Genomic DNA, 10,955 nt, shown 5'->3' on the forward strand with positions numbered 1-10,955 from the left:
GCTCTTGTGTTCTCAGATTTTGTCTTCATCTCCACTACATATTCTGACATGGTATCAGAGCTCCAGGCTCTTGATAAATCTTGGGAACTGTGTGAGCAAGAGGGGGGCTGTTTTCTTGCTGATTAGTGGACCGTACTGGACCGTTCGGGAAGAGGAGAAGCAAGAGGAAGGCGGGCTGACTTGCTGGACAGCCACTTGCAGGTTTAAGTTCTTCTTTTTTCCCACCCACCCACCCTTTTCAGTTACACCCCCGCAGGGGCAGATTTACTTGAGATGGCTGAGAGGCATGTGAAGATCCCGACACTCCCCACGTTCCCACTGGACCGTCAGTTCGACGGGAATAACTACGGCATATAAAAGGTAATGATGGAATCTGTTTTGGAGTCTTACGACCTTGTTGATTTTATTGTAGTTGGGGTTCCACGGCCGGAGTTAGAGGAAGGGGAGTTACCCTTGATTCGGAAGGAACACGAGGCACAGGCACAGTTGCGGGATTGTGTCAATGCCAGGGTCCGTTCTTTCATTTTCCTCAACTGCACACCGTAGGTAATCATCCATATCAAGCATATGACGCTGGCCAGAGGTATATGGCAGCATTTGGCTTCTCTCTATAACAGGGTCTCGCCCATGAGGAGGATTTCCTTGGAAGTACAGATGCGGGTGATGAATCCTGCAAAGTCGTCGACGATGTGGGAGCACATCAACAAGCTGCAGGCTCTTCAGCAGGAAGTTCTCCAGGCTAGGAAAGAGATATCATCGGAGGATATGGCCATCACGTTGCTGTCGCATTTGCCCTCTCAGTACTCAGCATTTTACTCTTCTTTGATTACCAGTGGCAGGCTCAGCACCATCACATGGGAGGAGCTTGTGTCCATGGTCTTGGACCAGGAGGAAAGATTCATGAACCCTCCAAAGGGCGGAGGTTCGGAGGCCTTAACTGGCCAACGGTCGAAAGGCCGAAACAACAAGGGCAAAGAGAAGGCTTCATTGGAGAAGTCTTTTGAGAAGATGTTCGACGCAGACCACGAGAAATTAAAGGCAAAGAGAACCTGTAATGATTGTGGCAAGAAAGGCCACTACTGGCGGCAGTGTCCCAAGCAGAGCACCGAGAAGGGTGCATAATCCTCAACAGCAACCGAGAAGACTCCAGCTTTTGTGCACATGGAGGTTATGGACACCGGTGTTTCATTTTCTTCGTGCAGGGAGGAGGTTGGAGGACTCTCCCCTACGGATACTCGGGAGCGGATTCTCGACAGTGGTGCTTCCAGGCACATGACTCTTTCCCATTCGGCTTTACAAGATCTCTGCAGGTATTCTGGTCACATTCTTACTCGGGATACATCCACTATCCCAGTTCACAGTGAGAGCAAGTTGGAGATAGTTCCCGATGGCAGAGAGGGAAAGCATTCCTCCCAAGTGTTGTATGTTCCATCACTTGGTTTTCATCTGTTGTCATCAGTGTCAGAATACGCAGCGGAGATGATAACTAAATCTGGAAACACAAGAGCAAGTGCAGAAAATAGACAGCAATGGAGAGAGAGGCATGTAACTCAACTCTATATACACAAGAAGATCCCGAATACGATACAACAATGGCAAGGGGCTGTGGGGCATATTTATATGGCCCCAATGATGCAATCGACCTGTAGAAGGGCAGCCGACAGGTCCTGATCCTCCACGACCAGCCAAGACAGCCAGTCAGTCAGCTGTCAACAGTCGGCCACTGCATGTGTGTGGTCATGGACCTGAAGCATCAGTCGGCCAGCTCATGGGCCCTCCTGCCAACATTGGGCATCCACCCAAGCCAAGAAAAATAGGGAAAAATATGGGAAAAATACGGGGAGTGAGGAAAAATGAGAACAACACCTACAAGGGCGGGCACACCCACAACAAAGGCCCTGGTGTCTACATAAAGACGAGATAACTTCTAACACCCCCTCCCTCTCAGCTCCTGACTGTGAAACCAACCACAGGGAGTTGGGGTGCCGCCTGAGTAAATCCTAAGAAAGCGACTTCGTGAAGAGGTCCACCATATTGTCCTCCGTCGAACAGAACTCTAGCAAGATGTCATCAGCACGATCTGTTCATGAACAGAGTGCATGTCTGGATGACCGTGGGTTCCTCTAGTGGAAGCGGAATCCTGCAATGCAACCTCCGCAACGTCACCACCCCACAAAAAGCATCACAAGCAGCCCGGTACTCTGCCTCTGTCGACAACAAGGCAAAAGATGACTGCCTTTTACTGCTCATGGGCCTGAAGTGAATCGCCTCGTGTCCGGATCTCCTCCACAATCTGAGTCACTCCAACCGTGGAGTCGGACTCCATCCATCAATCCCCCTCCTGTGTAAAAGAGTCCATGATCCTTTGCATGCTGCAAAAACCTCAAGATACGCAATCTTGCCTCCCAAAGAGTCATCTGCAACCACGAGCTCAACTACCTCATCAAGATGCCAAATCAATGAACCATTCTGCTTCCGAGTCAAAGAGGCATCACACTGCTCACAAGGATCAACACCTGCTTCTACAGTGCAAAGCCAAGTCCTGGAAACCTACTGAAGACCACGCAAGGCCTTATGAAACCTGTCAACCACCCCCTCTGAATCCGGAACCACAAAGCCTGGAGAGTGCGCAACATCCACCTCCTTCTGCAAGTAATCAACTCCCACCTGCTTGGCTTTCCAAGAGGTCCCCATGGAAAGAACATCCTCATCTACAAGAGTTTCTTTGTCCCGAATGCTACGAGACATCATAGCATAAGTTACCTGTTCAGTTTCCTCTGACTAACGAACACAAGAACCACCAACATCAGTACTGGAAAGTTCCTGCCAAATGTTGCCATCAACTCAACCATCTCTAACAAATCTGCCATTGCGGGAATGTAATCTGAAAAAGGGGTGGGTGGGTGGAAACAAAGAAGAACTTACACCTGCAAGTGGTTGTCCAGCAAATCAGCCCACCGTCCTCTTGCTTCTCCTCTTCCCAAACAGTCCACCAATCAGCAACACAACAGTCCCCCTCTTGCTCACACAAATCCCAAGAACTATCAAGAGCCTAGGGCTCTGATACCATGTCAGAATACGCAGCGGAGATGATGACTAAATTTGGAAACACAAGAGCAAGTGCAGAAAATAGACAGCAATGGAGAGAGAGGCGTGTAATTCAACTCTATATACACAAGAAGATCCCGAATACGATACAACAATGGCAAGGGACTGTGGGGCCATTTTATATGGCCCCAATGATGCAGTCGGCCTGTAGAAGGGCAGCCGACAGGCCCTGATCCTCCATGACCAGCCAAGACAGCCAATCGGCCAGCTGTCAACAGTCGGCCAGTGCATGTGTGAGGTCGTGGACCTGAAGCATCAGTCGGCCAGCTCATGGGCCCTCCTGCCAACACTGGGCATCCACTCAAGCCAGAAAAATAGAGAAAAATATGGGAAAAATACAAGGAGTGAGGAAAAATGAGAACAACACCTACAAGGGCGGGCACACCCACAACAAAGACCCTGTTGTCTACATAAAGACAGGAGGTGACTTCTAACAGTCAGTGCATCAGGTTTGCAAGACTGGCATATGGGTGGAGTTTGATGAGCATTTTGTTGCTCTCCGGGACAAAGCAACAGGCCAAGTAGTTTGGGAAGGCGGAGTGGAGAATGGAAACAATGCACTAGCGGAGGATGAATAAGACCAACTTATGCTTCTTTGTTGTTAAAATGCTTCAAGTCAACCAAATAGTAGTGAGTCTTGATGAGGTTGAAAGCCTTAATCACAAGATTAACCCAAAATGAAGTGATTAATTCTGATTTTATCAAAATGGCTTTCTGAGAAGTGCCCAAGCCTGAATGTCAATGGAGACAGCCTCTATTGCCAAAATTGGCATTACCATTGTATCGGGCATGCCCAAAAACCCTTGCAGCTTTAAGGAATTAGACGATTACGCAGTGACGAAGGAAAGATCCCCATTTTTCTCAAAAAAAAACACGCTGTTTGGAGGCGAAAATTCCGTCGGTTTCAAGCTCAAAGTAAGGGGCTTTTTTGATGGATAGCAAGCATGTTGGCCCAGCTTTAATGCTATGAAGTTGGTACACTCAATGGTGTTAGTGTGGGTATTAATTTTGAGATTAATCAAGATAACTAGTTGATAGTGATACTAATGAAAGTAGTAGCATGGCTCTGATACCAAATGAAGTGATTAGGGCAGTTCAAAATGATCAAGAAACACCATGGTGAAGCATAATGAAATACTTAAGCTAGAAGGATTAAAATATTGATTAACATGACATAGGTGTGATTAGCATAATCAAGCACACATTGTATTAGATGAGTGGCCTCTTAAATAGGCATCAATGGTCCATTGCTTCTCTGATAAAACTCGTGGGAATAAACTAAGAGGGCAACTCCTACATCATCTCCTAAAACTCCTCCAAAAAGCCTAGATTCTCTCCACCTCTCCATAACTCATGGGCTCTGACTTTTGACTCAATTCCTAGTGCTTTTACATGGATAAAATCATAATAAACCTTAGTCCCTTGTTCCCTACTGTCATAAAGGATATTTTGGAGTATTAATCCAAACCAAACCAACAATGAGAGCTGTCTAACAACATCATAGCCTCCCATATTTGGTGAGCATGATGCGATGAGGTCATTGAGGGTTCTACTACCCCATCCATCAAGACTATCCACTTCATCAAAACAAACCTCGTCCATACTCTCCAAGGACGATTGGAGCACTTGACAAGAGACTCAAAGTAACATTGGGCTGCCTTCTTTCGCACTTAGAGCCCGAGACCCTTCCTTACCCAAGGGGATGCTGGCGTCACATGGCATTACATGCCCTAGTGTGGCTTCCCCCCCTCCCCCTCCAATGTAGCCTCTCTCCAAGAACGGCCACCCATGGAGTAAGCCCTCTATCTTTCCGCTACATTGGCATATTATCTCCTCAAAGGGTTGTAGTCCGCTCATAAGCGGATGCTTCTTTTTCGACTAATTGAAGGATCTTTTCTTGGGAAGAGAAAAAAGCCGGTTAGTGTTCTCCACAGCTTCGTTTCTAGCCTTTGTGCAGAATAACCATATGTAAGGTGTGCGAATCGACGGTGCACCAAAATGTAAATTTTGACACCATTAAATGCACTTAAACTCTATGCCATGGCAATCATAGCCCCTCTCGAATATATTTCTAGCTCCAAATCACCAAAACACATTCCGCTTTCCGTAAAATTGGCGTAGTGCACTTCCCAAGAACCCGCCTTCTTGTCAGGGTTTTGTCTCTACTTTGCAAGTACGACTAGAGTGGTTGGGTTCATTTTTAGAGCAAAAAATCCTCAAGGTGCATCATGCATGACGTAGAATACTGAGCAACAGCACTTTGTGAAACAAGTTGAGGAATGAACTTTTTAAAAAGTAGCCTTTAAGACAGCAGGCCCTGGCTAAGGCACTATAGTCCCCAGCCAAGGGCGCAAGTTCGAAGCCCAACACCTAAATATAATGCAATTACTCCCTCAGGAAAACCAAAAAAAAAAAAAAAAAGGGCCTCGAAAGAGGATACCTTTCAAAAGCGTGCCACACATATTGGGTACTAATCAAAAAAGAACAGAGAAAATAACGAAAGTTACGAATGGGTTTTTTTTTTTTACTAACCGAGGATCGCACTTCGTAATACTCTTCGGATTTGTAGTCGTACCAGAGCAAAGAGTACTTGTAATCAAGGCTATTAGCTGCAAACTACAGGGAGAAAAGCGAGGTTAATTTGGTTAGGATAAATAGGTTCTCCATAGCGTGCGTGATTGTGCATGTGTTGTGTGGGTGTGTGTTTTTACCGTGTAGATTGCGCGCGACGATCGGAGAAGGCCCTGGCTTGCGACAAGAATGGATTCCAGAGGACTTCTGTCACCTTTAGAAGAAGCCGGTGAGAGGGCGTAGTAGCCAGCAGAGACCGTGGCAAGAGAGGTAGCAATGAGCGGGAGATGGCGAGGCCTGACACGAGCAGCCCATCCGCCCGCCATGACGAACCCCCACGAAGACGCTGGTTACAGTTCTATCACTTGTCTTTTTTTTGGTTTGACAAAGTGTAGTGTATCGTATAACATATAACAATAGCACAAAAAGGAACACCTAGGTCTTGTGGAAACCTTTTATAAAAGTTACACGTACCCTTTACACTTAAAAACCCAAAGCGCACACACACATAGATGGAGGAGGGGCAGAGAGAGGAAAGGGGGAGGAGGCTCAACACATCACAAGAAGGGGTAAAGTCCCCATCCTCCATATTCCATACTTAGATCCACCTAATGGGCTCACCCATAGGAGAAGGATCCATCTGACTGAACCATGAAAAGAAACCTATTAGAGCAATCCAAAGGCTAACTTTATTGCTTGACTCTTAAACGTGCCAAAATGCCATGTACATAGTTTGTCCTCTTTCAACTTCTCTATTGTTGTTGTAGGATCATTGCCCTCTCGGTTCATTAAAACCATTTGATAGCGTATAGCTTCACGCTTCTTGCATAAGCCTTCAACAAAAGAATCAACATACAAACTCTAAGGACATGATGCATTCGAATAGAAATATGTAAAGGAACAAAAAAATGCTATAGGACAATGATGTGTCAATATATAGATACATAGTATACATGGTTAATATGACCACATTAATGTTGGGATCAACATATGTATGGCACATGTATGTTAATGATGTGATTTGTTCACATAAAGTGATAGCACAATCGATTTGCAATATAGTACCACAGATGAGTATGTATATATCCACCGTTAAACGGGTTACTAGAGATTGTGTTATGGGTATAGATCTTACTACACAAGTGTCATTCAGATAGCTAAATACCATTTCTGTTATAGGTGAATGTTATTGTAGGTAACTATGGGTGACAATAGACCAACATTACGAATGAGAAGTTAGAAAAAAATGACTTCCAAGCATGGAAGTTTAGGATGACAAATTTCCTCATAGAAAAAGGATATAGGAATTTCATTTTAGGTGATGAGAAGCCGAAGCTTCCCAAATAAAATCTCACTCCACAACCACTACAAGCCTTCAAAATATGACATAATAAATTCATATACTGGCTCTCTATTAGTGTGTTAAACTATATAATTGGTCATATACATGATATAGTGACACCTAGAGATGCATGGGATAGTTGGTTGAGCTATATATCATAAGTACCAAGACTAGAAAGATACAGTTAAGAAAGAGTTGCATAATGTGAAAAATGGAAAGCTATTATTCATTGAAGGTGCTATAATCCCCTCAGCTCTATTGGAGTACCAATTAATATAATGACTTGGTGTCGTCACATTGAATGGACTATAAAAAGATTAGTTTTAGACTTTTATCTAAACTTTCTCTTACTCGAGAAGAAACTTTTATCCAAACTCGAGAAACTTTCCCTTACTTTCAGGACCTTATAGCTTTTTTGGCAAGGAGATGAATTCAGGAGTAAATCATCTTCCAAGAATATGCATAAGAGCAAGTCTTCTCCTTGGACAAAGGTAGAGGCAAAGGCATATCCTCATCTAGAGGCTGAGGTGCAAGTTGGTATGGAAACAAGAGTCATGGACAACAAGAGGCCACTCAGGCAGGGGAGCTAGAGAGGCTGAGGTGGATGGCAAAGATTTCAAATTAAAAATAGCATAGAATGTTATTATTATGGCAAACTAGGGCATGCTATAAAAGCATAATGACAAAAAAATGAGAAGTTGCATCTTCAAGTAAACATCCTAAAGCTAGAAGTGAGTAGTTATTTGTAATGTAGCATATGCTTAGTTTCACAACTACATATGCCTTGAATTTAGGATTTGTGGTGCCTCTAACCACATGACCAGCCATGGTGAGTGGTTTAGAAAAATGAGGGATTTGGAAAAATGAGGTTATGTAGACATGGGTAATGAGTGGTTTAGTTCCTTTGTCTGTATAGGGTGGAAAAATGAAGTATCTTGCTTTTATACTTCATGTGCCTCATGTTCTAATCTTAACATAAAACCTAGTTTTGATGTGGGAAAATGAATGAGTAGGGCCTACAAGCGAGCTTAACCTTCATGGATGTTATATGGAAGACTTCAACCAGTGCCGCTTGGTTGCAAAGGGGAATAGAGTTGGCACAATGTTTACATTGGGATGCAAGAATGCCTAAAGTAAAGGCTGTAATGTTTTCACATGGTACAAGTATAATTGAAAAAAATGATTTGGCATAAATTCATTGGATGTAAATATTTAGATCCTAGAAAATATTCAGGGCCAAAATATCGTTACAGCTTTGCCAAACTTCAAGGTGGATGGAATATATAAGTACATAAAGCTTGCCAATTGGGTAAGCATACTAAGCCTACATTTTTGAATCATAAGAATGTAAGTCAAAGACATTTGTGTGTGATACACTCAAATGTTTGGGGACCAACTAAGTAAGAATCAATCAAAGGATGCCACTAATATGTGATTTCATTGATGACCACATAAGGAAATTGTGGGTGTATTTCATGAAAGAGAAGATTGAATTGTTTACTCACTTTCAAAGCTTCAAATCTATGGTAAAGAAAGATAAAGGCATGCACATAAAATGTCTAAGGCCACATGGTGGTGGGGGAGAATAATTATCCAATGAATTCAGTGATTATCTAAGAGATTCTGGGATAAAGAGGCAATTTACATGTACGTACACCCCGCAGCAAAATGGGATTATAGAAAGGAAGAATATGCACATAATAGAAGTTTCTCCTACATTAATGAGTGAGAAAGGGATGTATCACTATTTTTAGGTTGAATTAGTTTTAAAAACTAAAATTTATATCTTGAACAAGATGATGCCACTGCAATAATTCATGGCATGATGCCTGAATAAAATTTTATAGGCAAAAAAAATAGATTTGGCACACTTGAAAATGTTTGGGTGCTTTGCTTATATGCAAGTACTAGATGAGGTGAGAACTAAGTTGGATACCAAGGTAGAAAAATGTATATTCATTGGTGATTCCCTTGAGAGCAAAAGGTTATAGATGTTATTACCCCACTAGATATGAGATGTAAGAGAGCAAGGATAATGTTTTTTATGAGATGAGTAGTATACACCATTAAAATTGGTGCATCAAATGCAGAGCAACAATCACATGCACTTAGTGGAACATCCTTTAGCCAGTGAGTCTATTGTGGTGAGACCTTGGTCATGTAGGTTGAGGTAAAATGTTAGACATTCTAACATTTTACCTACTATGGTTAGCCTTGGTCAGAGACCTTGGTCAGCCAGGCATGTTGAGGTAAAATGTTAGACATTCTAACATATGTGTATAACACCATCATTATATGCATATACAACTATCATCATACAACTCATCAATATGCCTATAACTCCAAATACCAACTAATTTCAAATAGACCAACAAGAATAGTTGTTAGTCCATCAAATAATTTCTCAATGTTATGCAAAAACGAGTTCTACTTATATGCGTACAAATCTAGCCACCTGTGTCGAAGTATATCCAACCACCTCCATTGGCCATATGCAACTTCAGATGTACACTAAAAACATCAAGACTAATTCATCTTGTATGTGGTTTAATTTAGAAAAGTTGATTCCAATCATATGCATCACCTTTAATGTTGCTAAAAACTAAAAACTATAAACTATCCCAAAAAAGAATAACTTGCTAAGATTCTATGTAACCTTGTGTGCAATTCTAATTATCCCTACCTACAAAACATGTGTGACTGTCACACCAAAGCCTCCAAAGCATGTAGGCTTACACAAAAAAAAAACCTTACATATCATACACTTGATTTTTTCTAGTAGACTTAATCAGCCCATAGCATCATGTTGGAATACTTAAGGATAGAGTCCAAGGCAAAGCACATCCATGTGAACTTTGAGGAAAGAAGGAGACCCCATGACACCAGTCACCTCATCTCCCAAAAGCACAAAAGAAGAGAAAATGAGAGTTTAACTCCTATCTCATTGATGATGATTGATGGAGCACAGAAGAGGAGTACACCATAAGAGCACCATCATAGTGGAGGGTGAAAGTACATTAACACGCTATTCTTTTTGTGCTTATAAGCATATGCAAGCATAGTGTTTTTATAGCATTCCAAATGAAAGAATTACATGACTTTCAAAATTGAAAGTTTTTCCAAATGATTTTATTCTCCTTCTTTTCACATAAGTACACTTGAAAATACTTCATGCATGCATGAAAATTCCGTGAGTGTCTTAGTAATGCGTAACAAGGCTAAGTGGTAAAATACTATCCTTCCTTGAGTGTGGTAGTTACATGCAAAGTGAAGATAAAAAATGAAGCCTGATGTGAGCCATTGGCAAAGAGAATGTAGCGGGTTCATGATGAAGAAGGTGAGGCATGACGATGGGGCTATCTCGTAGAGTAGAGTAGGGGGGAGGTGAGGGGCCACATAGGGGGACTCGACACAAGAGAGTGCAATCTAAGTCTTGCTCTCCCTCACGCACAAGCTCATTGTTGTCAGCATCACCACCGCCTCAAAGGTTGTGTCGCACGGCTGCTACTGGGAGTTTCTATAGCAAGTGCAAATCCCCCAACTCTCAAGAAAAACAGCTTTAAAAATGGCATCTTCTAGAAACTCAAAAAGGGCATCCCATTCACAGACTTCAACATGTAACACTCTGTCCCTATCTCTCTCCCTTAAAAAATGGCATCTTTCTAGAAACTCAAAAAGGGCATCCCGTTCACAGACTTCAACATGTAACTCTCTCTCTCTCTCTCTCTCTCTCTCTCTCTCTCTCTCTCTCTCTCTCTCTCTCTCTCTCTCTCTCTCTCTCTCTCTTCTTCTTATGTATGCATGGGAGTGTGTGTGTGTATGTGTGTGTGTGTGTCTTCATTTCGGTGTTTTTGTTGACGGACAATGCAGTGGAGGTCCACATACTACTTCATCCAGCTTTTGGCAAAAATTACTCACTCTAATGTTTTCCCTA

General features: G+C 42.6%; 1 protein-coding gene across 5 annotated transcripts in view; it reads right to left on the reverse strand.

The window, feature by feature from the left end:
• Positions 1-6,107, reverse strand: part of LOC147615834 (Protein kinase superfamily protein) — a 54,066-nt gene extending 47,959 nt beyond the window's left edge. For 2 of the 5 annotated variants that reach the window (XR_015262646.1, XM_086778438.1), the window contains exons 1-2: positions 5,820-6,079; positions 5,641-5,724 (exon numbers count right to left, since the gene is read on the reverse strand). Coding sequence is in view for 3 of the 5 variants with exons in the window: in XM_086778438.1 (XP_086634564.1) it covers positions 5,641-5,724; positions 5,820-6,005 (270 nt within the window). In the remaining 2 variants the exon portion in view is untranslated. Of the gene's footprint in view, positions 1-5,640; positions 5,725-5,819 lie in introns of all 5 variants that reach the window. The other 3 variants (XR_015262645.1, XM_086778437.1, XM_086778439.1) reach the window with 3 other exon arrangements.
• Positions 6,108-10,955: the final 4,848 nt, after the last annotated feature.

The sequence above is a fragment of the Cibotium barometz genome, chromosome 39 (assembly GCF_041138505.1).
Source record: "Cibotium barometz isolate CiBa-2024 chromosome 39, ASM4113850v1, whole genome shotgun sequence".
Taxonomy (NCBI): Eukaryota; Viridiplantae; Streptophyta; class Polypodiopsida; order Cyatheales; family Cibotiaceae; genus Cibotium; species Cibotium barometz.